This window comes from Chinchilla lanigera, unplaced genomic scaffold (assembly GCF_000276665.1).
Source record: "Chinchilla lanigera isolate Chin_1 unplaced genomic scaffold, ChiLan1.0 scaffold00064, whole genome shotgun sequence".
NCBI classification, from domain to species: domain Eukaryota; kingdom Metazoa; phylum Chordata; class Mammalia; order Rodentia; family Chinchillidae; genus Chinchilla; species Chinchilla lanigera.
In genome coordinates this window covers 3226581-3254340 of record NW_004955465.1, presented here as the reverse complement: position 1 = coordinate 3254340, position 27760 = coordinate 3226581, and the positions used below count along the sequence as shown (strand labels likewise).

General features: G+C 44.4%; 1 protein-coding gene across 2 annotated transcripts in view; it reads right to left on the bottom strand.

Annotated features, from left to right (window-relative positions):
* Nedd9 (neural precursor cell expressed, developmentally down-regulated 9) overlaps positions 1-27760 on the bottom strand; it is a 180073-nt gene that overhangs the window by 27141 nt on the left and 125172 nt on the right. Inside the window, exons 3-4 of one of the 2 annotated variants that reach the window (XM_013521849.1) lie at positions 20165-20419; positions 2050-2493 (exon numbers count right to left, since the gene is read on the bottom strand). In XM_013521849.1, the coding sequence (XP_013377303.1) occupies positions 2050-2493; positions 20165-20176 (456 nt within the window). In that variant the 5' untranslated portion in view covers positions 20177-20419. The remainder of the gene's footprint in view (positions 1-2049; positions 2494-20164; positions 20420-27760) is intronic. The other variant, XM_005398827.2, reaches the window with a different exon arrangement.

Genomic DNA, 27760 nt, shown 5'->3' with positions numbered 1-27760 from the left:
GAGTCTAAAAAGGAAAACATGCCACCTTCCTGCCAAAATAAACTGTGACGAAAGTTTGGGCCCACCACCTTTCAGCCAAGCATTTCCTGTTCTGGCCTCCCCCGTCTGCCTCATACCAGCTCAGCCCGGGCAGGGAGAGCTATTTTTAAGGTGCAAGCAACCGAGACTAAGAATGAGGGAAGTTACTTTTTTATAGTTACACCTTGCCACTGTTCTCCCCTCTGGAGGTGCGGGTCAGGTTTGGCTTTCCCTCGGCATCTGAAATCCCTGGGGTAGGAAGGACTTTGAAAGGTCAAGTCTCAAGTCTATTGCCTCTGACCATGGAAATACAGGTTGGAAAGCTATTCACCAGTTCCTAAAGAATTCTTCCTCGTGGACATACTCAGGTTATGTGCCCTTGAGAAGTGTTTTGTTTAAATATATTTTTTGTATAAAAGTAATTAGAAAATGTATTCATGGTTTTGTTATTGAAAGGAATTCAACAATAAATTCCTACCTTTTTTTCCTAACAGTACATTCTAGTATCATGGAAGAAGATATTGCCTAATTTACATGGGCTTGTACATTCAGACTTTGTATTAGATTTACTTGAGGCAAGGCACATCTACATGTAGTGTTCTGAGAGCCAGCAAGCTTTTAATGGTATCAAACTCCATCCTTCTTGTAATAATTTGGAGCTAATTTCTTGTTCTATTAAATTAGGCCATTCTTAATATCAAACTTAGAAGGACCCACTGGAGCTTGCTAGCAAATTAAAGAATAAAACCTCCTTTGTAATGTGCACAATCTTGGTTTTGGATACTGTCCCCATAAACCCACTGGCATTATTTTCTTCACTGCATGGGTATCCACCTGACACTATTTTAATATAAGCATTGTGAGGGCTCACTTTACTGTTTAATTCATCACTGTATCACTAGCAACAAAAATGTACTAGATGTTCAACATGCATCATGTCACATACTTGTATTTATCATAAACTGTTAAGTATTGGGGGTTATGAAGACTATGGATGAACACCCCACCTGCTATAGTTTGGGTGTGGTCCGTGTGTCTTCTAAGGGCCTAGTGTGATTAAAGGCTTGGATTCCAGGGTGGTGCTATGGGGAGTGGGGCCTGGTGGGTGGTGCCAGGTCACTGGGGGCCATGTCCTCAGAAAGGACTGTGGGTCCCATCCTCTCTCTCTCTGACTTCCTGTCTGGTGATACAAGCTCTTTTACACACATGCATCTCTATTGTGATGTGACTTGAAGCTGGGAGAGCCTTTATCAAAACTGAGCCAATGCCAGTTCCATGCCCATGAATAGTGAAAATTCTTGAATTTAATAAACCTTTTCTCTTTATAAAGTTAACTGCCTTGGGTATTTGGTTATAGTGATGAAAAGCTGACTAATACACCACGCTTTTCTTGCTTTTGTTTTAAAAAATTTGTAGTCTTCCTAAATATCCAAACACCACTGTTTTCACCCTCTGCTTGGGGTGTTATTATAAGAATTATTTCAAGCACATGGATCCTTTCCAAATCCCTTACTATATGTGTTTTAGGTGAGTTAAACTTTAACCTTACAATCTTAAGGAATGAGTTTATGGGCATGTTTTTGTCTCCCTCTACTTTTGGTAGGTTCTTTGTCCGGCTTTGCCAGTGGGGTCATGATCTAGCCTTTGGCCAATGGGGATCCTTGTTGCTTATAGAAGATTGGGTGCCTTGAATCACTTCAGGAAGAAAAGAGAAATGACTGGAAGCTATTTAAGCACAGAATTCAGGTCTTGAAACACATGTATCAGAAAAAGGGACAGAAATAATTTTATGAACCAGTATGATCCAGAATGACACAGGAACATTAACTATGGATAAATAGGACTTGGCATACGGTAGTTCAAGAAAGTTTTTGATTGATGAAGGGCAAAATGATAGAAAAATATGCCTGACTTAGGACATTTGGTATATTTACATTTTGGCAGTGTACAGTACTGTTCTGGGAACATTTCTATTGTTCCGAATGTAATAGAGAAAAATAAGCAGGAACAGAATTCCAGTTAATCACTTACCTTTTTACTTAAGTGGGGACCATTGGTGCCTCCGGTGCTTCTCTGTGATGGTGGCACTTGATACACATCTTGTTCTTGGGCAGCATGGCCAGTGGGTACTTGGTAAATTCCCTGATTCTGGTAGGAGGGTGGCACTTGGTAGACGGTGTCTCGAGATGCTGCCTGTGAGTTTGGCACTTGGTAGAGCATCTGTTGGCCAAAGGTCTGGTGCATGGGTCCAGAAATAGGCTGTTCATGATTGGAGGGGGTCTCCTGCACGGGGCCAATCAGAAGCTTCACCCGGTTGCCAGGGACAATGCCTTGCCGACCGTGTAGGGAGCACAGCCACCATCCTTCTAGCCCCCCAGTATTCTGCTCAATGACAGTCAGGATGTCTCCCTTGCGAAAGGCCAGCTCCTCGGCACATTCGGGAACATTGTCATATAAGGCCCTTGCCATAAGATTCTAGGAAGGAAAGAACAGAAGGAAACGATGTTAGAATATCAGCTCAGTCCCTTTAACACCTAGGGCCCAAGCTCTCAGGGAGAGGAACACTTCCTGGAAAAAGTGAAGAGAAATCTGAACAATAGCCTATAAGGAGAAAAACAGATGGCGCAGACAAAAGACAGATACATACATACTGCGTCTGCCACCAATGACATCAGACTGCCTCCTCAGAAAACCTCAAAACACCAGAAGAGTTCTTTCCTCTGGTTGTTGACACTGTGCCAAGGAATTATGAGTAGCTGCTAAAGAGTTAGCGAATGGTTCACTACACAAAACAGTTTTCTTCCTTTTTAAAAGTGAGCTTAAGGGGAAAAAATATTTGAAGCTATTCAGATGCACCACAACGGACATTTCTCATTTTTTTTTTTTCCATACACGGAGGTGAAAAGACTCAAAGAAAATTCCAAATAACACATTATAAATGGCATTTATATTCAGTGTCGAAATGCAAACAAAAGTAGACTTATATGTGCCTTGGCAGGGCTTAAAGAATCTTATTTTCAGGTAGTCAAGAGGCCTTTGGATATGGTGGAATCGATAAGCAAGGCGTACAGACATGGCGTGATGACGGTGTGGACGCAGTGTACCAGAGGTCAGTGTCTCCAGATTTGACACTGGGGAGCCAGAGGTGGATGCTAACTCTCTCTCATTTGGTCTCTTACTCCTACTTCTCCTGAGGACCCTTCCTCAGCTGCCCCTTTATCAGCTACTTTTTGAATCTCACCATTCACATCTGAAAGACTCTACCTCCCCCTTTCATGGCCCCAAAACACTCTCCCTCTTTGTATGAAGGCCTGTCTGGCACATTCAGTACTAAGCAGACAGCCAAAGTAGGCATTCAGCGGAGTGGGCAGGCAGTACGTGCTGACATTCCTGGAAGGCTTTCAAAGGCTCTGCAGATTTCATTTCTTGGCGTTAGGAACGTTTCCCAGCACGCGGGCTGCCATTACCACACTCCTGCACCCTTCCCAGTGCGCGGAGAAGTCAGGCAATGTTGTAAATTCATCGCAGGCACTCGGAAAATGAAAAGCAATCTCTCTAGTGCTTCGTTAAAATGTTTGGATGCACTTAATGTCATTGCGGTGGGGTCATCTATGGAAGAAAGAACTGCTGATTGGCTGGCGCATGCTTGTGACTTTATTGCACACCATAACGTATTTGTGGAATTTGGGGCTGTTTTTGTTTGGAATTTGGCCCCTGTTTTCTTCTCTTGAAACGTGGGCTTGCTCTTTCAGCCTCATGGTTTTCATTTCTTTAAATAGACATGCATTAATTGTCGCCTCTGTGCTCAGCCCTCAGCCACAGGACCAGCACTGCGGGCTGTTGCCTGCTATGGAGTGGCTGGGTCTGTGCGGGATCTGCCCTCTGGTCAGGATTGGGAAGAGGTCCACCTCCACTACTGTTTGCCAGGATCCTTTCCATCCGGGCAACTACTTAACATAAGGAGGAGCGATGGAGCCACAAGTGTTGGTCCGGGAAGCTTACGGTGTGATGGTCTTGCAGAAGAGGATTGAAATCCTCAGCGGGGATGAGATCCTGGAATTCTGCACCCAGCAGCTGAACTGTAAGGGAAGCTAAAAGGAAACTGAGGAGTTTGCGTTTTGGGTGAAAGCTTTACTTAGTAGTTGTATTCTAGGAGGCCGGGGTTCCCTCTAATAATGAAAAAGTGCCCATTCAGAAAGATACAAAGCTAACAGCCTATCCTGGCTGGTGGAGCCATTTCAGAATGTGTCATGATCCTAAAATTTCCTGCTCCTCTTCCATCTTTGGGTGTTCTGTAATTTAAAAGAAAGGCCATAGATTTACAGAGGACAAAGTTCCGGTCCTTTGTACCAAAATGATCTCAGGGAAATACTTGCACCCAGCTTGTACTGTGAGTGGAGAGCCGGGAAGGCACTGGCCAGTCTGGTCTCTGTCCCTTTCTCCTGCGCCCATTCACAACAATTGAGAATGACTGGTAAGGAAGCCCCCACATGAAAGCCGAAGTCACAGAGCCGGGGCCGGGTGTATGGGAGCCGAGGGTTGATAGCTGTGCAATTATCTTGGCTACAGAGAGGGGGAAGAAAAGAAACAGCAAACAGTGGACAGGCAAAGGGCCACAGGCCCAATCAGCAGAAATCAGGGGAGGCATTCGGAGTTGGGTCGCTTCCAACTCTGCTGAACACCACAGGCACTGAGGAGAGCGCCGGACTGGGCTTGATTAGAGGCAGATAGAAATCCCCGCGAGTCCTGCTGGAGGCTCTTTGTCTCCGTCCCAGTAACCTGCCTCACCGGGGAAGCTGCATACTCCTGTGTCTCCAGGAGCCTCAGAAGCTGCTCCTGGTAGGATCACAGGGCCTTGTGGTCTGCGCTAAGGTGAGCACTGCAGGTGAGTTCCCCTGACCCATCACCATGACTGCCCTGCAGCTGTTGCCACCGCCCAGAGAGCTGTACATAGAAAGAGCTTGATGTGGCTGAGGATGGCAGGACCTGCGCTGGCACCAGCCAGACACCAGTTCACATGTGGATGGCCATCTCAGCCTTGGCATTACTTAACCTCTGTAGTGCAGCCTACGGAGAAGCAATTTCTACACTGAGCCGCCCTCCTACACAGAAGGCCTGGGCTTCTCGCGCCGGTCTCGCGCCGGTCTCGTGAGTTTGCGAGAGGTTGAAGTGAGTTAACTTAAAGGAAGTGCTTCAACTCTGCCAGGGACTTAGCAGGCTCTGATGAGCTCTTATCTTATTTCCTTTGCTGGATGGCCTCTGGGCTCCAGGCTTCCCGCTGACTCTGCCTCCTCTTGCCCCTTCTCGCTTCTCAGTCAAGAACTAAGGATGCTATCGTGTGTATCCCTACAAACAACAGTAATGAAACCACAGGTTGCATGCAAGAGACTCTCGGAGACAAAATAATACTAATAATAAAGATGGGGTTGTGGATATTACCAGGGAATATCATGAATAAGGAGCTTGACTTTTGAAAATAGTGGGTGCTGGGTCAAGAGCTCAGTAAGAAGATGAAATACAAATTCACTTCACCTGGAACACAGCTACTGTCATTCAAGACTGCGCTAACTCCTCAGCAGGCAGATGGAGAGTTCATTCTTCCGCCAAGGTGCAAAGGAGGGATGTTGTTCTCCCTTAGAGCAAAGGTGTGACTCTTGAGGCCACAAGGCAGAAGCTGATTATCTGACTATCTTAGAAACATCCCAGAGAGGCGGTTTGTCTATTCAAGATCTACTCCTTGTCAACCTCGCAGACCCTTGGATATTTATCTCCAGGGGGGGAAAGGTCAAAACAGAAACAAATCAAGGAGAGATAAGAGAGCTATGTAATTCTATCGCACCTGGAGGTGAGCCTCCAGACTGGCAGTTAGAGGGGCAGCGGTTGGGGTAGCGCACAGGACCTGCACGCTGGAAGGAACCTGAAACAGAGTCCAACTCTTTAACTTCACCAATAAGAAAAGGGCGGCTCAAGAAGTTAATGAATTGCCAACTTACCAGACAAGGAGGTCTGAGGACTGGGATAAGTAGCCAGGCCTTCTCCCTCCATGCTCAGAATTAGGACAGTGTTTTGTGAAGACAAATACACATGCTATAAAAGTCATTGCTCTACTCAGGGTTGGGTATCGGTATTAAGGGTTGTAAACTCCATCTAGCGTGGACCCCCACACCAAGTGTTCTAAAATCTCTTCCTTTGGCATTCACAATACCTCTTCTTGGTTCTCCCTCTTGACGCTGCATCTCCTTTCTCCACCACCATTTCCCCCCACCTCTTCTGAGATCATGTCCCAGGGAATCTCTCTTTGCACCTTTCTACACCCTTGTTCTCTACACGAAATCTCATCTCTGCAAGAGCATCCGGACACAGACAATACCTAAATCCACACTGCCTTCCCCAGTTGCCTAATTAAAGGGCATCTAACCAAGGATCTCTTTAGTTAGATCTTTAGTCATACGGTCTGTAACTAACCATTGTAAACCATTTCTGCCTGGCTTTACCTCTCTGTTAACTCAGCATGCAGCACGCAGCCACTCCAGGCAGGGGCCTGAGGTTTTCTGAGTCTTTCTGCAACTTGAAACCCATCAGAAGGCTCTGCATGGCCTCCTACTACCACTCGTCCTCTGATCACTTTTTGTAGCCCCCTCCCCAGCATAGAAATTGCTTCCCACCTGGTTTTCTTGGATTTAACCTCTTCCCACTAAAAACCTATCTCCTCTATAACCACAAGAATTCTCTCTCCAAAATCTATCTGGTTGTTTGCCTTTCCTTACAGCATGGCTTGGATCGACCCAGTCAAGGCTATGAAACTCGTTCAGACCAGGGATTCTGTCTCATTCCTTTTGCATTTCTAGAATTTAAGCCCAGTGTCTGAAACAAAATACACGCTCATTCCCATGTCTGTGAAGTTGAAATGGAGTCTGGCTTCTGATTTCCTGGTTCTCTGCAGGGAAGTTGAAACTGTTTTTCTAGAGAATTCAGCAAGATATCTGGTTAAAGATTTCAGATGGAAGGATGGAAAGTGGCTGAACCAAGTGGAAAGATAAATGTCGTGTCCAAGTCACTCAAGCTTGACAGGCAGAGTATGGCAGACAGCAGGCAGGAAAGGCCTGCCCCTCCCTGTTTAAACAGGATAATGACGCAGATGAGGAGCCTGACCCCTCTGAACCCAGTGTTCACAACTACTGAGCAAACAGGAAAGCCAAGAGGAACTGACCATCCCAGCAAGACGAAACACAATGGTCTCTTGAAAGGGCCTTCTCCCTCTTTCGTGCAGCAATCTGCATCTGTTGGTAGGTGACAGAGCTCCATTCATATACTTCGCCAGAACATTTTGGTTCTGCTGTTCCTGGTTCCCAGGCTGTGCCTGAAGAGTAGGAAGAAAATACTGTACAATGGGCCAGAAGGGCCAGTACAGAGACAGGTCACATGGCAACTTCTGCCCCTCCGTCTCCCTCTAATGCCTCTCCACCTTTTCTTTTTTTCCACTGCTATCAAAATGTCAAAAAAGCTGCTTTCTCCTACTGCCAGGGAAATTATCTGCTTTTCCCAATCGAGAGAGGTGTGACGTGTAATTTCCATGACCATTCATGCTGTTCTTTGAAGAGAAGTGAGACACAATGGCTGGTGTGTCACTCACCGAGACGGATAGCATCGTCAGTGGATTGGCTTCCTCTTATTATTTTTACTTCATTCTATATTTATACAGGAGATCCTGCCAAGGCCTCAGGGCTGCTCCGTGCTTGACGACATGACTTTCCTGTGTCCCAACCCCCAAACATTAGCCCTGGACTCCGCTGGACTCCCGTGCATGCACACACATGGGCACAGAGAACGGACCCTGAGAAACAGACTCGCTAAAGGAAATGGCCATTGTCAAGGAAATCAGTCCTAAAGGAAGCTGCTGAGGGATGAACAGCATTGAGGTCAGCCCTGGGGCAGCCTGAGAGAGAGAAAGAAAGGCTCTCATGCTTTTGTGTACACTGACAAAAACCAGCTTCAGCTTGAGAACCCTCAAACCATTTAGTTACATTTCTCCTTCCCCATCTTATCACCTTCAGGTATAGGGTACAAAGGAGACAGTTATCATCAGACAACAGGGGATGTCTACAAGTGTTGGGATTTTGATTTTTGGGACACTTGGCTTATACCTAGGTTTGTGTCTGAATATCTGGGATGTTCAGTTTTTTGAACTGGGTCCTGTTGTGGTTTAAACATGAAGTGCTCTCCAAAGATTCATGTTTTGGGGCTTGGAGTGGTGACGACATCATGAGGATGTGAACCTCCATGAATGAACTTGCAGCTGAAATGTTATTAGGAGGCTGGGGCCTCATAGGAGGAAGTGGGCCACTGGGGCTGTGCCTTGGAAGGGTCTGGGCCCTTCCTCTCTCTCCCTCTGGCTCTTTCCTTTTTGTTTTCCCTCTTGGCTGCTAGGAGGTGAGCTGCTTTCCTCTACCTTCCTCTCCCACTAGGATATTTCTGCCTCACATAGGCTTAAAAGCAAAGGGGCTGGCCAACCGTGGACTGAAACCTCTGGAACCGTAAGCTAAAATAAACCTTTCCTTCTCCTAAGTTGCTTTTTTCCTCAGGTACTTTCCTAAATAGCAGACATGAAACTTTCAAGAGTAGGAGTTAGAAGTTACATCTCACCTAAGTATTTCCTGAGTAATAGTTGTTGACTGCATTGTGGTACACTTTCCAGTGGGCGATCTGAATTATCCCACTGAGACAACAGGAAAGGGTCCCATGAGTTCCTGCTTCTCGTGACCTGTAACCACTGCACAGCCACATTCAGCCTTCACCATGAAAGACTCCTCTTGCACCTGGTATTTCAGCCAATAATGTTTACTTTCTGCAAAGTGCACTTTCTAAACCTCAATGATAGCCATAATGCTTACACGAATATTGTGAATTCTCTCTGAATCTTCATGTTATTCAATTTGCCATAAATCTTCAAGTTTTGTCAGACTCCTCAGCTTTATGAATGTCAGCTGCAGCATTCTCTTTCAAGCAATTGTTAGTGGGAAATGTTTTAAGAAATGGGACATCAGACAGTTGCCTCCCAAGTGTGTTCTTTGACATGACATAAGACATCATTAATACTCCCTGTGTGCACGTTGGAGTTGTGCATAAGGCTCCTGGGTTTGGGAATCTTAATGTCTCTTCCACAGTGGCTTATTCCTTTTGATGAGTAATCATCTGGAATTCAACTTCATTTTCATGATTCATATACCAAAGGGATGGTCCTTCTTGAGAGCTGGTGAAAAGTCTAATGCTCACTGCAAATCTGAATGTATGAATCTCCAAAAAAGATTTCAGTCTCAAGCGATGTGATGACATGATAGGGGCAGCAGAGCTGGGAGATTAGAAAGTGTTCGTGCAAATGCTAGGCTCCTCTCCTTCCCCGCGTTTGAATGACTGCCACTTACTCTCCTTTGATTTCAGATTGACGGATGTCAGAGGCACTCGTGTGCTGAGATTTGTTTACGATGAAACCAAAGCCTAAAGCAAATCTTTGCTTTGTGTAAGAAATGTCACAAATGGATAAATAGGTGAATGTGCATGTATGTCTGCAGCTTCACAGCTTCTCATGGTAGAGAATAAATTTGACTGCTGATGGCATTCAAGAAAAATAAATTAGCTTCCCTCACAAGTCTAATGGTCAGACGTCATATATAAATATGGATATATGTACAAAACAGTTCAATTTTCCCCTTATCTGTGGTTTTTTGAGATTTACTGATTTACTTAAGCATTTTCTAAGGGTTCTAAATAAGGTAGGAAAGTATCTAAGTTTCTATGGCTATTAGAATCAGAAGTCATCCATGGCTTGACCAGAACTGACTAGAGTAGTATTTTAAAATAAGAAGGGCCCACTCTAGGCCAGTCTTTTTGCTTTAGGGGGTCTTTGATTAGATTAACAACAGAGTCACAGATAGCATCTGGCCTTCCTCTTTATCTACACTCCCCAACACTACCAGGATTGCCTTCCTGAGAATCTTCTGCATCTTAGAATTTAGCACTGTTGCTATTAAGCCTTGGAATTTATAAGCATTTGTCCAAGGTCGCCTGGTTTTGATAGCTGTCAGTACAGAATATTGGCAGAAGATCAAAAACACAGGGCAGGCATGAACTCTTTTCAGGGTTCTGTCCCCAGATAAATCTGACAGGCGCCATATAATAATGAAGGCCTGACACCCACTCGCGCAAAAGATAGGTTTTATTAACGATAAAACAACCATCTGGACTTCATCCAGCATTACATTGCTGGCACCAGATCATATCCATCTGCCTGTCGAGACAAATCCCCCCAACATCCAGGTACTCGGGGAGAAGAAATGAGAATTAAGTTATAAAGAAGCAGGCACTTCAATCCACTCTATTATGGTATATTTCCAAAAATGATACCCTTTCTCAAAAGTCAGAATGCACAAGTTATAGTATCCAATAAAGCTCTTGAATAAAGGAAACTGTTTTCTAGTTTTATATTCCCATTTATCTTCCCTTCCTGCACCAAGGTGTGCAGCCCCAACCAAACCCACCAACACTAATCCACACGCCAACCCACAAGCCTTGTGTGTCTCCGAGCCAGAAGCCAGCTGATGAAACTGAGGTTCCTGCTCCTTGCTGGAATGGTTTTAGATGACACCTGACCTGAGTTTGGTCCCTGACTGCCATTATCTACTTCCCCTGTGAGGTCCTCAAGGAGTCGTAAAACTCGGATCCACACTCTTGACTGGGAAGTGTACATTGCTGCTGCTGACCTGCTGAAGGACAAACCTTTAGAAACTGTAGCTTCTCTGCTGGAAGAGAGGGAAATGGCAGATGCAAATAGAGCAGAAGACATCCTCAAAGGAATTGTTTAATGCCTGGGCGTATAGACAAGCTCTTACATGTACATGTTGTACACCACTTTATGAGAATAAAACAGCTCTCTTAATGGTGTAGTTCTAGCATGTTCTAAGATTAGGATGTGTGGAGAGAGAAGCCAGAGGAGCCTCTTGGAGAATCTGTAGCTTTCTTTATTCATTTATTTTTGCAGTACCAGGGATTGAATCCAGAGCCTTTGCATTGGGTTACATCCCCCGCCTCTTTCATTTTTAAGTTTGAGACAGGGTCTTGCTTAGTTGCCCCGGTGGGACTTGAACTTACTAACCTCCTCCCTCAGCTTCCCAAAGTGCTAAGATTGCACGTGTATGTCTAGAATTAGTAGCTTTACAGATACTTTCAGGATTTTATACTTGAGGGAGATCTTAAGCTGCTTAGCATTTTTGGAATTCACATGAACAAACTGGTAATAATCCTGGAAGAGGAAGTTACTTTTTGGTTAAGACCTGTTAATTAAGCTCAGCCCCAGTCAGGATAAAATTCTGGCAAACACTTTCTTGGAGGTATTTTTGTGCTTCCATCACATAAAACCAATGAGATACCTAATTTTAAGCAGAAGGAAGTAGGAGAGATTAGAACAGTGTTTTCAAGTAATGGGCGTTTGTCCACCAGGGGACATTTGGTAATAGTTGGAGACGTTTTTGGTTGTCACAGTATGTGTGTGTGTGTGTTACTGGCACCTAGTAGGTAAAGGCCTGGGACGCTGCTAAATGCCTGACAATGCACAGGAAGATCCCCGCCCCTCCCCCCCCCAAAAAATTAACCAGATCCACAGGTCAGTTGTGCAGAGGTTGAGAAACCCCGGATGGAGAAAGGGCCAGAGAGTGAATTAGAAGGGTATAGCTCCAGTCCTTGGATTGAAAAACTAACAATGGAATCACCGCCTTTGGTGCCTCTGTTTTCCCATTTGTAAAATGGGGACAGTGAGTATGTTCTTTACAAAAATATTTTCAGGATTCATGAAATTTATATATGTTAAATGCTCTGATTCTTCAGAAGAAAGGATCTCTGTAAAATCGGAGCACAGTTATTATGACTGGTGCTCCGATGAGCTCATAAAATTGTCTTAACCATTCTCCTCTCCCTCACACACACAAAAATATTCCTCCAGGAAAAGAAAACAAATGAGAAATGATCTCATCATGATTACACCTACCACACCAAAAAGCAGACGCAGTTCGGAGAAAATGAAATTCTTCCCCTTCAGCGATGAACTAAGCTGCATGTGTAATTAAGATCTTAATAAGGGAGGCAGGGCTCACTGCTGGGCTGCAGGCTAGGTGATGAAGAGCTACCTGGCCAGGTTTAAAACAGGAACAATTGAAATCTGATCCCCCTCAGGGCTCACTCTCAGGTGTTCCAAACAAATCCATATTTCAAAAACAGGCTTGCTTTCTTCCTCAAGATGTCTATTTCTGCAAGGGGAAAAATAGGGTGCACCTTATTTTATTTTTTTTACAAGCAAATGTTATTTATGACTTTCGTGAATAATTCACCTAAATTCACTTTTTACTAAAAGCACTTGGTTTCCTGCAAAAGACTGCCAGCAGGGCAATGCCTTGGACGGCTGATTGATCGAAGGGGCGACTCACGAAGACGGTCTACACAGTGACCGTGTGTTCCTGAACTTTCTGCGAGCATTCCCGGTTTCAAATATCCTTGCCATTGTCAGAGCAAATGCCCCATTGTTTAGTTCATACAGCACAGATCCATGCCCAAAGAAATTATAGATTCTAAGCCCAAAACAAAATCTAGGCATGCAAGTCTATTTCTTGCTAATGGATATGCTTCGGTTGAGTTGAAAGAGAGAAAAGATACTGGTAAGATTTTGTAATTCGGGCGATGAATGTGTTCTTTAATTGACAAGATGATCTTCATAAGCAAATGAGATACATTCCCAGGGCATCTGGGCTTCTGCAAGACTGCCTAGAAATCCTGCCTCACAATGGATGGATGGGGTGAGGAAGGGAAAGAGGGCTTTGGGCTGTTTCCTATTATGTCTTCCCTTCATCACACCGCGCTCTGAGCAAAGAAGTTCTGAGAATCAGACACTAATGCTGAAACTCAGTATTCCCAAGGGAATACTCCAAGGGGCCAGGGTGTCACAATTTTGCTCTTCTGATGTTGTGCTAATACAGCCATTATGCTGGTCCACAGACTCCTTTCCTGCTGTCTCTAAGTCATACTACACACAACCAGGAACAAGAACAAGGAAAATACCCATCAACAAGTGAGTGACATATCCGGACACTAACTCCAAAGAAGAACATGTCTACAAGTGCACATTGTTGCTATCCCCTGGGCCCTCACTTTATGGTCATTTGGAAGCGGGAGTCAGTTGGGGGGTCAATGAAATCTCCCCAGCTCATTCTTTCCTAGTGGAGCACAGAGCTTTGGGGACAGAGGAGCTTAGATGAGTATTGAGTTCAGGCCACATAGCCCACGGGGGTGCAGTGAGACAAAGACCAAGTCATCAGTACAGGAGATAGCTAGCACAGGGTTTCCGCCTAATGAAAAGAGATTAGGGCGAATATTAATGACACATCAGACTGTCTAAATAAATACAGCTAAGAGGTCTGTTTAAATCTAAATAGATGGAAAATAGACCTGGTTAAATCTAAACCGTACATGCATTTTGGTTAGTACAGCTTCCCACTGAACTTCACAGATGCCCTCCCCCAAGCAAAAGAAAGGAATTAAAATTAATTTCAAAAGGAGCTAGCAAACATTTTTGTGGTTTGTGGTGCTTGCACTTTTACATAGTCATATTGCTCCACCTTTATTTCTGAAGAGCATAAACAGAGGGACATTTTTGGTGACATAACGTTACCTTGCCATATTAGAAATATCAGGAGGAATTCTAATGTGACACCAAGATTTGCCAAGAAACATGAGCCCTCCAGATCACCGGCCCCAGCCTTTGAGTAAGGATCACGAGCCACTTACTAAAGCACCACTGTATACCATGGATGGCTGGGGAGAAAGCTGGGGAACAAGGGGCTATCTGATTTTTAACAGTATACTGCAATTTAGTTAGTAGACCGCAGTGGGGCCCCAGCAAATGTATTAACAACATTCCCCTGGCAACTTTAATATCTCCACAATCAGCTGCCCCAACCCCTCACCTCAGCCATGAAAAATTGCTGTCACGTATCATCACCATCCATGCTTTCTGGAAGGCCAGTTCTAGCTGCATGAAGTGACGTGCCTCAGTTCACTAGATTGCATTGTTTACAAAACTTAAAAGATTTCCCCTTTCCAGCGGGAGGTGGGAAGGTGCCAGCAGAAAGAATCTGCAATGTCCCCAGTTCCAAAGTCCTTGTTAGCCAGTAAGAATTACCGCCAGGAGATGGCTGGAATGTTCAGAGTAAATACGGTGGGGTGGAGAGTTGGTGACAAAGTATAAACAGAGCTTGTGGGGCTCTTTGTCTTAGTTCCATGCCCATGCTCTTTGCAATCATCTATTGCCTAGGCAACCGGCTGGCATTTTAAGTTGGAAATATTGTATTTCTTCTCCACGTCCCCGATGCATTGATCTTGGTAGGGAGGCTGCTAATTAAGTCTGTATGTTGCTGCAGAGGAGGACCATGGTCCTAGTGGCTGGCATTCTAAACCAATTTGTCCAGGTTTCTTTCTAGCCCTAAAATGATCTAAAAATAGATACTGAAGACCTTTTACTTTACATTGATATCACTCTGACTGCAGGGCACGGAGATTACCCCAAAGTCATTCATGGACCCTGGGTCCCCTTCCTTGGACACACCTTTGGTTTTTTAAATCGACAATTATCTCACTAGTATTGTTGTTACGGGTAAACAATTCTAGTGAATGGTTCCCCTTAAAATTTTATGTATATAATATTTCCCTATCTATCCATGTGTGCAATTATGTGTGTATATATATATTTTATATAATAGCTGCCTTTTATTAAATGCCTACTAGGCTCTAGAAATGGATGATATTGTGCTTTTAATAAGTATCTAATAAGTGCTCTTGTTACTTCCATCTTATTAGTAAGAAAATGGAGGCTTTTAGCTTGCCAGAAACCCTACGATCAGAAACAAAAATAAGATTTGAAACATAACCCATGCATTTGTAGTATACTATGCAATGTTAATCCTTTAAAATGGAAATCCTATGACTATATATTCCACATTGACTTTAATGTTTGTGGAGTACCCATGATGAGAATGATCCTGTAGCTTTAAGGATGTTGTGTCTTACTAGTAACGAAGAAGAAACCAAGTCAGTGACAGGTTACAAAGCTGGGCCATGCCCATGGGCACCCTGTTAGGTCCTCATGTCTGGGATCTACATTTCCATCTGCACCTGCAGGCTTATGCACTACTCAGCAAGACTTAACCCCTGAACCTAGTAACTGGGCTTTGGACATAAGCCCGTCACCAAGTCCTGAGGCCACACCAGCCTTTTAACGTCTTTGAGCATCTACCCTATGAGGAGAGCTGGGGCCAATAGCCTTGTTTACTTGCCATGTGCCAGGAGTACTTTATATGGTAAGGATAACAGTTTATATTCATATATTATCTTGGGCCTTGGAACAATAGCAGCAGGGTGGTTATTACTGTCCCTATTTTACACATAAATCTGAGGCTCAGGGAGCTTAACTTGCCCAAGATCACAGAGCTTAAGCCACAAGAAACAGAAATGCCTCCCTTCAAAGCCCACACTCTTTTTTATTTGTATTATAAGGGCATAATAAAACCAAGTTCTTGCTCCGTCAGGCTTACCAGAACCTAGATGATGCTTTCAATTCTAGGACTTGTCTCTCAGCCTGCCTCTATGTTCAAATAAAGGATGGGTCTCTCCTATTCAGTGCGGCGTACTTAAAACTGGATAGCCTACAAGAGTTCCAGGTATCACTTAGATAGTGACTTCACTAAAAGTGGTTAATAAGTAAGGTAGTGCTAACAGAGCAGGGCAGAGGTGAAAAACATAAAGCCTGTTGAAGGGGTGACAGGCGGTCCAGGAGATAAAGGCTTTATTAGGCTTCTGAGACTTTCCCAGTGGGACGTGACAGGCTATTCAAGCCACATAGGCATAGTCAGGGGCCAAGGAATGGGAGCAGCGAGGGAACAGGACTTCCTCATCAGAGTCCAAAGAGAGGGCAAGACCAGGAATACAGGAAGTATGTTACAGGTGTGTGTGTGTGTGTGGGGGGATGTGAGCCCTACAGAAGTCTGTTTCTGGAGACCCATGCAGAGTGCATTTACAAAAAACCAAAACAAAACAAAAGAGAGAGAGAGAGAGAGCCAAAGAGATTACAAAGGCACAAAAGGGGAAGGAAATTTGCAAATTTGCAAAGGGCCTTGGAACTATTTCTTTTAATAGAAGACCGGGAATGGGGGAAGAGAGGAGGCCACTGAAAAATTCTGCGAATAGGACCGACCAGTATTCCAGTCGGGGAAGGGTGCTGAGGAATCCTTGGTGTGTGTTACCAACTGGCTAGCATTGGTATTACAGGGACCTCTAGAAAGGTGTTCATCTCTTTGCAGGTTAAGTTCCTTAGTCTTCAAAATGGGGTTGTAAATAAATACATACATAGCTAAGGCAGTTAATATTTTTCAAAACATCTTTTGGTACTTTTACATGCATAGCTCTCATACAGTTCGAAAGAAGAGGTTGACGGCAACAAATCATTTAGAGAAAAATACAGAATTTAGAGCCAAAGTACCAAAGTAAAGAAAAACTGAGAATTCTATAGGTTACAAATGACCATACTAACTAAATCAAGGACCCTCTATCATTTCCTCCTCAAGCTTCCTTGAGAAGATAATAATTTCAAAGTTCCCTTCAAAAGCTTTTCATTGTACAGGCTTTGGCCTTTCCTTGACCCACTTGGCCGGCATTCAAGCAGAACACCAAGAATCTGAATTCCAGACCTTAGCTTTCTTAATTGTACTGAGAGTGCCATGTGTACTTTTTCTTCAGTCAGAACGTTTGAATGTGCTGTATGGTAGGCGAGGTAAGTGATTTCCAATTACTTATGGGCACCGTAAGGGTTCAGAAATTTGGCAAAGCCCCCCCAACTGCCCAGTGCTTGGAGGTCAGGCGGGCAGCTGGGGTGAGAGTGGGGGAGGGGCGCAGCATCCAGGCCTGGGCACTCGTGGGCGGGGCCTCGGGGATTCTGCTCAAACACAGTGGCGCAGGCGTCCTTCAATCAGTCTTTTTGCAAACTGCAGGAACCAGCTTCCTCGAGATCTCAGCTTGGAGCCTGGAAGGTTGAAGCAAACAGGGGCTTCCGAGCAATTCCTCCAGCCGCCACCCCCATGCAGAACATGTTCTGTACATGAAGGGGGTTTTTGTGGAAAACTTAGTAGATGAAGCCTCTCGAGTTACTATCACACAGACTGAATCTCTTCTAAAAGAAATAGAGCCATAAGTGCTCAGAACTAAGTGCAGCCTTCCTATGAACACATAGGAAACGTACAGTAAAGTAAAAACAGACTCGATATGTGCAGACCAGAACAGTTTACCTCAAGTAATAGCTCACATTCCTCAGTCCTGCGGTTATTGACAATAATTGCTAGCTGGCCTGGAGCACTGCATATTAAGGACAAAACAAGTGGAGGTTGCTTGGTCTCCTGAAGTTGTGGTCCCTGAAGTAGCCAAACCAGATCAGCTGGTTAACAACAGCAAGGAACCTTTTAGGGCCTGATTTATAAATCTTTCAATAAGCGTTTTAAGTCAGTGCTAAATTTATAGTTTATTGAGTAACATAGTGTTTAAGAGATAATTCCTGACTCCTGGATTTTACAGTCTAATAATTATCTGGTTTTACTACCTAAGTGGCTCAAATTAAACAAATAACTACCAAGAAAGCATTTCAGAGTTAGTGTCTAAAAAAGTTAGTGTTAGCTTTGTAGAGTTTGTGTCTAAAAAAAAATAAATAAAATAGCAATCTATCCTGTAGGAACAGTCGAGATGAAATAATGGGAGAAGAAAACACTAGTTGGAAGGATGTTTTAAGGAGATCAAAGATGGTTCTCTTAAAAGTGGTTAAGTCATGAGTTCTAGAGCCAGATTGTCCTAGTTTAAATCCACTGTTAACTAGCTGTGGGGCATCAGATAAATTACATATCTTCTCTGGGCTACTCTTTCTGCCCTCGAAAATGGGTATAAAAATAATACCTCTAAGCCGGGCAAGGTGGCTCATGCCTGTAATCCCAGCACTCCAGGAGGCTGAGGCAGGAGGACTGTCAAATTGGAGCCCAGCCTGGACAACTTAGCAAGGCCCTGACTCAAAACGAAAAATAAGCAGAGCTATAGCTCACTGTGAAGGTCCTGGTTCAATCCCCAGAATTGGGGAGAAAAGATAAAATAAAAGGAGAATTACATATGACAATCCTATATCGTCCTGGTGGATCTCCAGTGATGTCATTCCACTACTATTTAGTAGAGAGGAAATTTAGACTTTAAAAGAACAGTGGGTGTTATAGTCAACATAAGGTGTTGATCTGGCATGTGTTTACTTGAAGAAGGCAGAATTTTTGCGGGTGAAGGTGTCCACAAAGTAATAAAAATCACGTAGTTATACCATTTGGCAGAGCTTTCAGCACTGGTAAGACCCAGCAGAGAGGCAGGCTTTCTTCAGGAATGCCCGTTGCCATTTACATTGTCAGTCATTATGATGTTTTCTTTCCATCAAGGGTAAAGCTAAACATGTTGAGGTCACTGAATAAAAAGCATTACTTTAGACCTTGTCACTTGTATCACTTTCTGGATTGCAGAACTCAAGGTTAATTTCAGCCATTTAACTTTCTAATAACAAAATACCAACATACTTTCTCTTTTCTCTGTAAGCTAGTTTTTAATTCAGCAGCATAGAGAGGAAGAGAAAAAAATTCACTCCAGGCCAAGTAAATGCCAGTCTTATTCCTGTTCTAAATAAGGAAATTATGGAAATAGGGCACACACCCCTTCAAGAAAGAGAACCACCCTGCCAGGTGAAAGGATTTCTGTCTGATTGTATCCTGAAGTCAGATATTAATAAGCTTCAAGATCCTCCTTTCCTCCGACCTCCCCTACTGAGGCAGATAACGGAAAGCCAGTAGTACAGGGATAACTGATACCTGTGTTTTCAGACATTTGTAACCTTTTCAAGAACTATAACTCACACATCACAGTAACAACTTATGACAGTTAGACTTAGAGCTTTAGAACAAGATTTATGGCCATTGAACAAAAGATTTATCACTGAGGTTAGCCCAGTGGCTATTAGTGACAGCAAGTATTTACAACCTTACATCAAAAAAGGATTGTCCAGAGACTGGATAATGCAGAGAGAGAGCAAAGTGGCTCTTAGATAGCCAATCCCTGAAGACCAGACAGGCAGTACAAATGGTCAATCCCACAAGCATAGCCACTTTGCCAACATTCATTTTAATGATAGCAATTTTTAAAAAAATTATTAAGGCCCATAAATCCAGGGCGCAGGAATCATGCCCAATTCATTGCAATCTGGTACCGTCCTGCCTTTCCTGGGGGCTGTTTGCCTCCTTAGCTGGGAAATGCTGAGCCAGTCCTATTCCTTTTGCCAAGAATAAACACACAAGCTATGGTGCAAAGTGCACTGGGAGGTAATGCTGCCTAAGTATTATTACTGCTGAGGTACTCATATTATCATTGCTGAGGTATTCCTCTGAAAGATACAGGGACACCAAACCGGCCTGAGCCACCTACTCTCAGCCCATTCAAGCCCCAGTAAAACGTTTTCAAGAAATGACGAATACTCATTCAGTTTACATTCAATACCATCTAAGGCTGTGCAGCTCCATCAGCAGCCCTGTAATAGTATCTGGGCTTTTAATTTCTCCCACCAAAACTGCGTGTGACACACCGCTTCCCAGGCCAAACGCTTAAGTCCAAGTCTGCAAAACTTTGCCTTGGAGTCTCAGCAGGTCTGATTCCTCTTCTCAGGGCTCCGAGCAGCGGAGGCCGGGCCAGGCTCTGGGGGGAGCCGCTGAGACTTGAGCGGTACAGTCAGACGCCCTCTCCCGCACGGTGTCTAAGTCCAGCTTCTCACCACGTCTAGTCCCCGGCCAGTTTCAGACAGATGAACGGGGGTCACAAAGACTGTTTTTGTTTTTGTTTTCTTGCCTGCCAACCTCAGTGACCGAGACCCGTCCCGATCTCTCCAAGCCACCCGAGGGTCCCGTTCGTACCCAAAGTTGTCACAGTGGGACACGCACACACGCAGGCACAGCCTCCAGAGTCCAGAGGAACCTCAGGCACAAGCTACTCTTACCTTATACTTCATTTCGGCGGAGGTGAGCTGAGCCGTGGTCCTGCACTAGTTACACAGCATTAAGCACGGGACCGTCCGCCCCTCCATGGAGCGCGGTGCTAAAAGCGACTGAACTCGGTCCCCGCGCAGCGCGCCTTCCCAGAGCCTCTGAGCTCACTGTTTTGACTGAGGCTGGCTGATCACGGACTCATTTGCATATCACCCATCATTGGCTGGTGGGGGAAGGTAATGACGAAGCTCCGCCCACTCCAACTTCTAAAAAAAAAAAAAAAAACTCGCGACAAAGACCTTGTAATGCGATCATTTCTTTTTACATTATCAAAAAGGGCGGAAAATAAAACAGAACGTGGGGAACCGTCCCAGACCTCTGCACAGCCCCACTTTATAAAATTTTTTAAAGATTTTTTTTTTAAAAGGAAAGAGAAAGCAGGAAAAGGAGATACATTCCTTTTAAGATTAACCTAAATTTTAAAGAATCCAAATTCACAAAAGCAGTCTGACAGTCGCGCTTCCTGTGACCTAGCAACTAGTTCATAAACCCGTTTCATTTCAAAGCCATCCACCTCACAATCTCTACATGAAACGAATCCGGGGAACAATAGGTTTTCTGTCTCCGGGCCCCTTTTACTAACTACCCCTGCTGATCTCCCTTTCTTTCCCTCTCTGTCTCTTTCTCTCTGTCTCTTTCTCCTTGCCCTTCCCCCTCCCTTTTCTGTGGCTGTTTGCTTTTTTTTGTTCTATGCAGTGTTCAAAGTACTTTGCAACGTCAGTGTGCAGGGAGCTGGAATACAATTCTCCCTCAGTGAGGAGAAGCTCCCTGCCTGGGCACGGGGCTCTTTGGACAGCGTCTCACCAGGGCCTCTTGGAGTTGAGCTGCGGACACTCACAGCGACCTTTGCCGTCTTTGTTGAGGATAAAGGTTAGATGTGACCCCTCAATGGGCTGGCCAGGGCACGCCCTATACATCAGCGCAGGCCCCGAATTCTGTGCTCTTTGATAGCTGGCATTGCTAGCTCCGGCTTTGAACACTGCCATTTTTTCCTTCTGACCTCTCTCCCAAGGATGACCCATTAACCCACCAACACTTATTATCCTGGGAAGAGGGGCGCACGCTGTTTGATAAGTCTGGTTCCTGTATTTCCTTGCTGAAAAAAACTGTCAGTGAGGCATTGGTTGATTAGCTTTGTATGTCTATATGTGTTTTCATGAGAAACTACATTGAAGATATCAATATGTAATACAATAAGCATTGTTAATTCCCTACCACTCTGTTTGTAACTCTGTAATGTCTGTGCTGATCCTTTGCTATTTTGTAAAACGTTGTCGATCTGTTAGTATTTTCCTCCTTTTATTTCTAAAATTAAAAAAAAAAAAAGCCCAGTGCCACTCCAAGATTTTGAAAAAAAAAAAAAAAAAAAGCCCAGTGCCACTCCAAGATTTTGTATAGAGGCTCCATTTGTTCATTTCTGCAGAGCAGAGAATCACCCAGGAGAAGACAGAAATAGTCACTTTTAGTGAGGAGAAAAATTCTTTTTTTCTGGGCCTCAGGGTTGAGACTTGGTAAATCCAGACAATAGCTGTCCCCAGTGGGAGGCTCTCCCACCAGACTACATGACGGGCGCGGAAAAATCAGTCTTTATTTTTTCTCCTGGCTGTTTGGAGCAGAATGAGTTTGCTCTCCCTTCTCTCCTGGATTAAAACTCTAATCAAATCCCCAATGGGTTAAAACTCTACTTTTATAATCTAAGCAAGAACAGGAGAGCAACTGTCTGTTTAGCCTGGTTTTCAGGTAGAGGGTTTGCAGCTGAGCTGCAGCTTACGGGGGCACCGGTTCCCTGGATGGGCCCATGACACACCTGTTCTGCCTCCGATAGGTTGTGCTTGCTCCCCATTTGTCCTTAAGCAAAAATGAGCCGAGTGATTCTGCAAGATTTCTCTGGAGGCAAATGAAGCACGCAGTGCATTGTGGGGCGAGGGTCTTTCTAGCAGCCTTGCAGAAGTTAGTTTGCAAGAAGTTGTTTTCAGTATCTGCCAGGATGAGGGAGGATCATGAGTCAAAGCGCTTTCCATCGGTAAGATGAGTCTTGGGGCCTCCAGGAGATGCAGATAACATTCCTTTGGTTTCCTCAGCCCCGAGGCCGAACCCTCTTGTTTGTGGGATGAGTACCACTCTGGGTATGTAGACACCAACTACTCCACCCCACCTGACATTTCAAAACAGTGTCCCAAGGCCTGATCTGGGATTTTTGTAATTTCATTCTCGAGCTAGAAATCTTGATTCCTACGGAGGGACTGTCCTGTGGTTTCTGTTTCTACCAGGACAGTGAGACACTTAAAATGCACCTGAAGTTTATTTCGAGATGGTTAAGGTTTGTGTACCATTAGCTGCATGCAGAAAAACACAGGGTGTTGGAATCAGGCACACTTTTTTTGGAATGCATTTGGAATAAACTTGAATTTAGTGTCCTGAGGTATAAGTAGAGAAAATAATAATATGCACTTGCTGGGTTATAATAAGGATGAAAGGAAACGAGGTGGATATAAATTAATAGTATTTGGTATATTGTAAGATCTTAATAAATGGATGCTTCTTATTATTGATATTATTATCACTTCAACATTAATATTATGTTTCTCATATATTAGTTACTATATGGCATTGTTATAGTATATTATATAAATGCCATTAATATGCAATTGTTTTATTAATTGTAAGTATTGTTAATATTAGGCTGTTGATATTTGGAGAGTGGAAAGCATTCAGAAATAGGTGAGGAACCTCCCCGTTTGTGTGCCTTCTACTTCATAGGCAGCTGCCCAGCGTGGCTAGCGTGGAGTAGGCGGGACATACAGAACAGACAAGCTCAGAGGTAGGAGGAAGGGGACTTGGAGGTTTTCCTAAGCATGAAAGAAGCCAATGCAACGTGTTCAGTAGGGAATGATCTATTTCTCTTGATTCTTTTTACCCATGTTTAAGCACTGTAGGATATTATAAATAGTTAAAATACTGCGCTCCGGTCTTACATTAGCGGGGTAAGTCATGCAAATAGTTGCTACTTTATTAGTGCCGTTTAGTATGTTTCCTTAAAGTGCTTGGAGGAGCACAAGTTCCATCAATGAACAGAGAAACAGCCCCTTGTTCATCTATTCCCTGAAGTATTGGGTGCAAACATGAGGTTTAAACTGGACTACCTCATGGAGTTCTGCGGCAGCCCTTGTCCTCCCATTTCAGGGTGCCTTCTTGAAATGGGCCCTGGCCTGGGGTTCAGACCCCTGTGCGTCCACCGCTTTCAATAGCAGGGGTCTCTGCCTGTCAGCCTTGCCACCTGCCTGTTTGTTTGCCAAGGCTATGCCTTCCCAGACCCTCTGCAGGCAGGATCGAGGAGCACAGCGCTGGGTGGCACCCCAGTGGCTTTCCAGCTGCGGTAAGCCATTCGTGCAAATGCAGCAGATGTTAAGAGGGTGCTGGAGGAAAGAGACCTCTGTCTACAACTTCAGAGGACCCGGTGGGTGGGGGTAGGTCATAGAACCAGGGCATGAGAGCAAGGGCTTGAACAACCTTGGAAATCTTCGAGTCCAGCACTTCACAGAGAGCACAAAGCCACCTCTGGAGGTCAGAGCTGTGCGTGAGTCCCCCCAGCACGAATCACAACGAGAATTCAGTCTTAGGTCAGTCTCCCGAATCTCTTTCTGAACTGTGCCACCGATTTCTCTATAGTTTCTTTGCCTGAAGTTTCTCCCTGTCCCAGTCTATCTTTTATGTTGCTACCTGTTGAATTCCTGGAATACAGAGCCAATCCCATTACTACCGTGTTTAAAACGCACCGGTGACACTTGTATGACTTAAAACACAGAAACTGGACACTTTGGCAGAGACTGTGCTCTGAGCCCTCACTCTTTCTGGCCTTCCGTCCTCTCCTCCCTCCGTGTCTTTGTCCCTCTCTCCCTCCCATTCCGCCCTCCAGCCACGTGGGGGTAGGGGTGCGGACTCGCCAATCCCAGAATGGGCTCCTACCTTTCCTGACTTGCACAGACGGCCCTAGCTCCTGCCTGCTGCTGTGGAGCCCGGCCCCAACACTAACTCTTTTGTGCTTCTGTGTCTACAACCCCCACCCTGCCCACCTCGCCCTTTCAGAACCCATCCCTCCCTCCTTCTACTGTGCCCCCATTGTGCTTGGAACACAGCTCCATTATAAGGGCTTTTTCACTTTGGAGCACACAGATTTGTTGATGTCTGTTCTGCCAGCTTTGGTGTGTGTTCCGGCGGGACAGGGTGGTGTCTTGCTGACTCCTGGGTCACCTTGTACGTTATAGGTGCTTAAGTCCTTGCTCATTGACTAAGAATACAAATGCAACTTCAAAGAACACGTGTTTACCTTGAGGCTGTGCTTGGTGCGCAGGAAGGGAAGGAGAAAAACACACTTTAGAGGGCAGCCTTCCGGTTTACATTTATGAAAAATGAGCAAAGGATGAACCTTGTCAGAACCTAAGGCAAGGTCAGTTTTCCAGTTCTGTAGCTATGAGCTGAGAATAACTTTTACACTTTTAAGTGGCCTGCCTTGGCAGGGGGTGGTGACAGGAAAGAATAATATTCATGCAATGTGCAAGTACATGAGATTAAAATTTCTATGTCTCTAAATAAAGTTTTATTAGAACACAGTCATTCCCATTCATTTACACATTGTCTCCTAAGCGGCAAGGGCAGAGCTGAGTGGTTGCCACAGAGATGGTACAACTCACAAAGCCAAAGTCATGTTTTGTCTGACTCTTTGCGAAAAATTGCGCTGACCTGTGTTCTACAATAGCAGCACAAAGTAAATCTGGCCCTGAGTTCAGACGAAGTTACAGATCCTTTCTAGAGGAACAGTTTAGACACTGGATGAATACCAGACCTCAGGAAACAAGATCAGTCCTAAAAATATAAGCACGCTGGGACCAAGGTTTATGTTTTAGTTTCATACCAGTTTTTTATTATTAATTGATTGTAGTACTGGGGATTGAACTTAGGTCTACATCCCCAGCACTTTTTAAAACTTTTAATTTTTAAGCTGGGGTCTTGCTAAATTGCCCAGGTTGATCTCAAATTTGCAGTTCTCCTGTCTCAGTTTCCCAGAGTGTTGGGATTACAGGCATGTCCCACCGTGCCTGGCTTGATAACACTTTGTTTTGCAAGCAATCTATATATACAAAATCATTTCAAAAAATAATTGGAGAAAGCAAAAATTTTAGTTTATGAGAAATTTCCAGAAACCTCTCAAAGAAAACAAGCCACTGAGCATTATCCCCTTTAATCTCCCTGATCCCTGTCTTCCTGAGCCTTGATGGAGGCCCCCCACCTTGCCCCATCCTCCAGGGACCAGGCCCTGTGCTAGATATTTACAAACATGATTTTGGTTAACAGTCATCTTAGGTACCAATTTCTCCACATAGGTTGGATTGTTCTTTTCCATGTTGCAAAATGGAGACTCCACTGGGTTTTACAACTGGCACAGAGTTCCAAGCCAGGTGAGTCGTGGGTGTGATATAAAACCAGGTTGTGTCCTTCCTGAGTGTGTGTGGCCCTAACCCCAGGGCTACACTGCCCACCAGCCTTCTGCTCTGTGCCTTCCCCTATCTGAGCCCTTGTTTATTGGCTCCCTGAAGGTGAGTCTCCACCTGCACAGGACCAGGCCTGGTGAGAAGCAGCTGGAGTCATGAGGAGAGCTCATAGTATAAATGCAAACACACACACACACACACACACACACACACACCTTATTCATGTGTACTCTCCAGCCTGTGCACACATCTACCATTCTCCCCTCCTTTCATCTTTCTGCTTATCTGAATCTACCTTGCTTCCAGATGGCACCCCATCCAGTGTTTTTCAATTTTCCTAGAAAAATCTCCATCATTTCAATCCCACCATCTAATCCTCCCCTGTGTCTCTGGATTCTCCCATCACCCATGGCCAAGGTCACAGCTTTTCAAATCTAGCTACAGAAGCAGTCCTGACTGCTTGGCCTTCCTCTCTTAAACATTGGGCTCAGTAGGCTTGGTGTGAGCCCTCGGACTCCATCAGCTTGAGAAGGGCCTCCTGTGGTTTGTAGTCCATGGTATGGGTGGAGCATAGCATTTAGCGCTTAGTTACTGCAGTACCCAGTTTCATTTGTGAGTTTCTTCTCTACAGTGAGACTTCAGCAATTTACAGAAGAAGGTCTTATCTTCTCTTCTGTCATATCACCTTCTGCACGTATGTGGGTAGCTGAATCTTATCCTATGTCCTCTCAAAGCCTTAAGTCTTGCTCACATACATAGTTTTCACTGAAGTCCATAGGCAGAAAAGAATAGATAAACCACTTCCCAGCAGGGAAGGGAGACAGGTCCTTTCATTTCAGGGCAACAACTCTCTTTGATGTGTTGAACTGGCCAGGCTCTTAGAATGAATGAAAGTTCATGATTAGAGGAAAACTCCACACAGTCTCCCATGCTTTGTTTTTAGATACTTGGGCTTTCATCCACTTTTCCTCGATGAATATTTTGGTACGAGAGACTTCACAAAGGCTACCCAACTTCATCCCCCACAACCCCTGTTAATAGCAGTCCTAGGAATAAATTGAAAGTGTTGGGCTGACAATATTACAAAAAAAAAAAAAAAAAAATTGCTCCAGCAGGTGGAGGGTGGCATTACTAAAAAGACTTGTCTCCTGGTCCCCAAATTAGTTTAATTTGTTTTCTACTTAACTTAGTTCTTTTTTTCTCATTCAACGGCAAGCCCTGTGCAGCATGGTTAGAGCTTTAAACCACAGAGATTTGAAATGGTTGGTCCTCTAGATTCCTGTGTACATGGTGGGTCCCACTCTCGGAGGATTTTATGAAGTCTTGCTGCCCTTTAAGACTTGGCTAATCTTAAGCAAGGTAACCTACAGCGCCTGAAAACCTCCACTCTCAATGTCTGTCCTAATTTGGGCTGCTATCTGTCTCCCATAGAATACCCTTCACTGGCTTTTAATTCTCTCAGGGTGAAGTGCTAAAATCGAGTGTCATTGGCCGCTCTCAGTCCTTGGTAAACATGAAAGAGTGCACATAGCATTGTGTCGCCACCATGTGCCTATAAACCAACGTAGACCACTGTAAATGGAGTAATTACGGGCAATGCCTTGACGTGACTTTTGAAAAACTGTGCAACTGTGAAGTTTTGATGGTTAGTGTTATTGTAAGTCAGGAATACTTAATTACTACCTTCTCCCCACCCCCAAAGAACTACACAACATTGACAGATTAAATTACATGTTAAGTAAATTCACTCAACCCTAGTAAGATATGACAAGCAATTGTGAGACTCCATTTAGCATTTAGTATTTTCTCTAAATGCTAAAGCTTTCTTTGAAAGGTTTGGTGGGCTGAACGTAGGCATCAAGTTATAAGAAAAATTAGAAACACATAATAAAGATTCAGGCTTATTGATCTCCATAAATGCACAAAGATTTGCATTTGTACTACATGCATGTATGCAGCCAGCCAAAGGCATGAAGTTCAGCTGAACAAAACGGGTTATTTAATAGTAAAATTGCGCAGATTGCCCAGCAAAGGCTATCTCCTGTTTTTCCTGCTGTG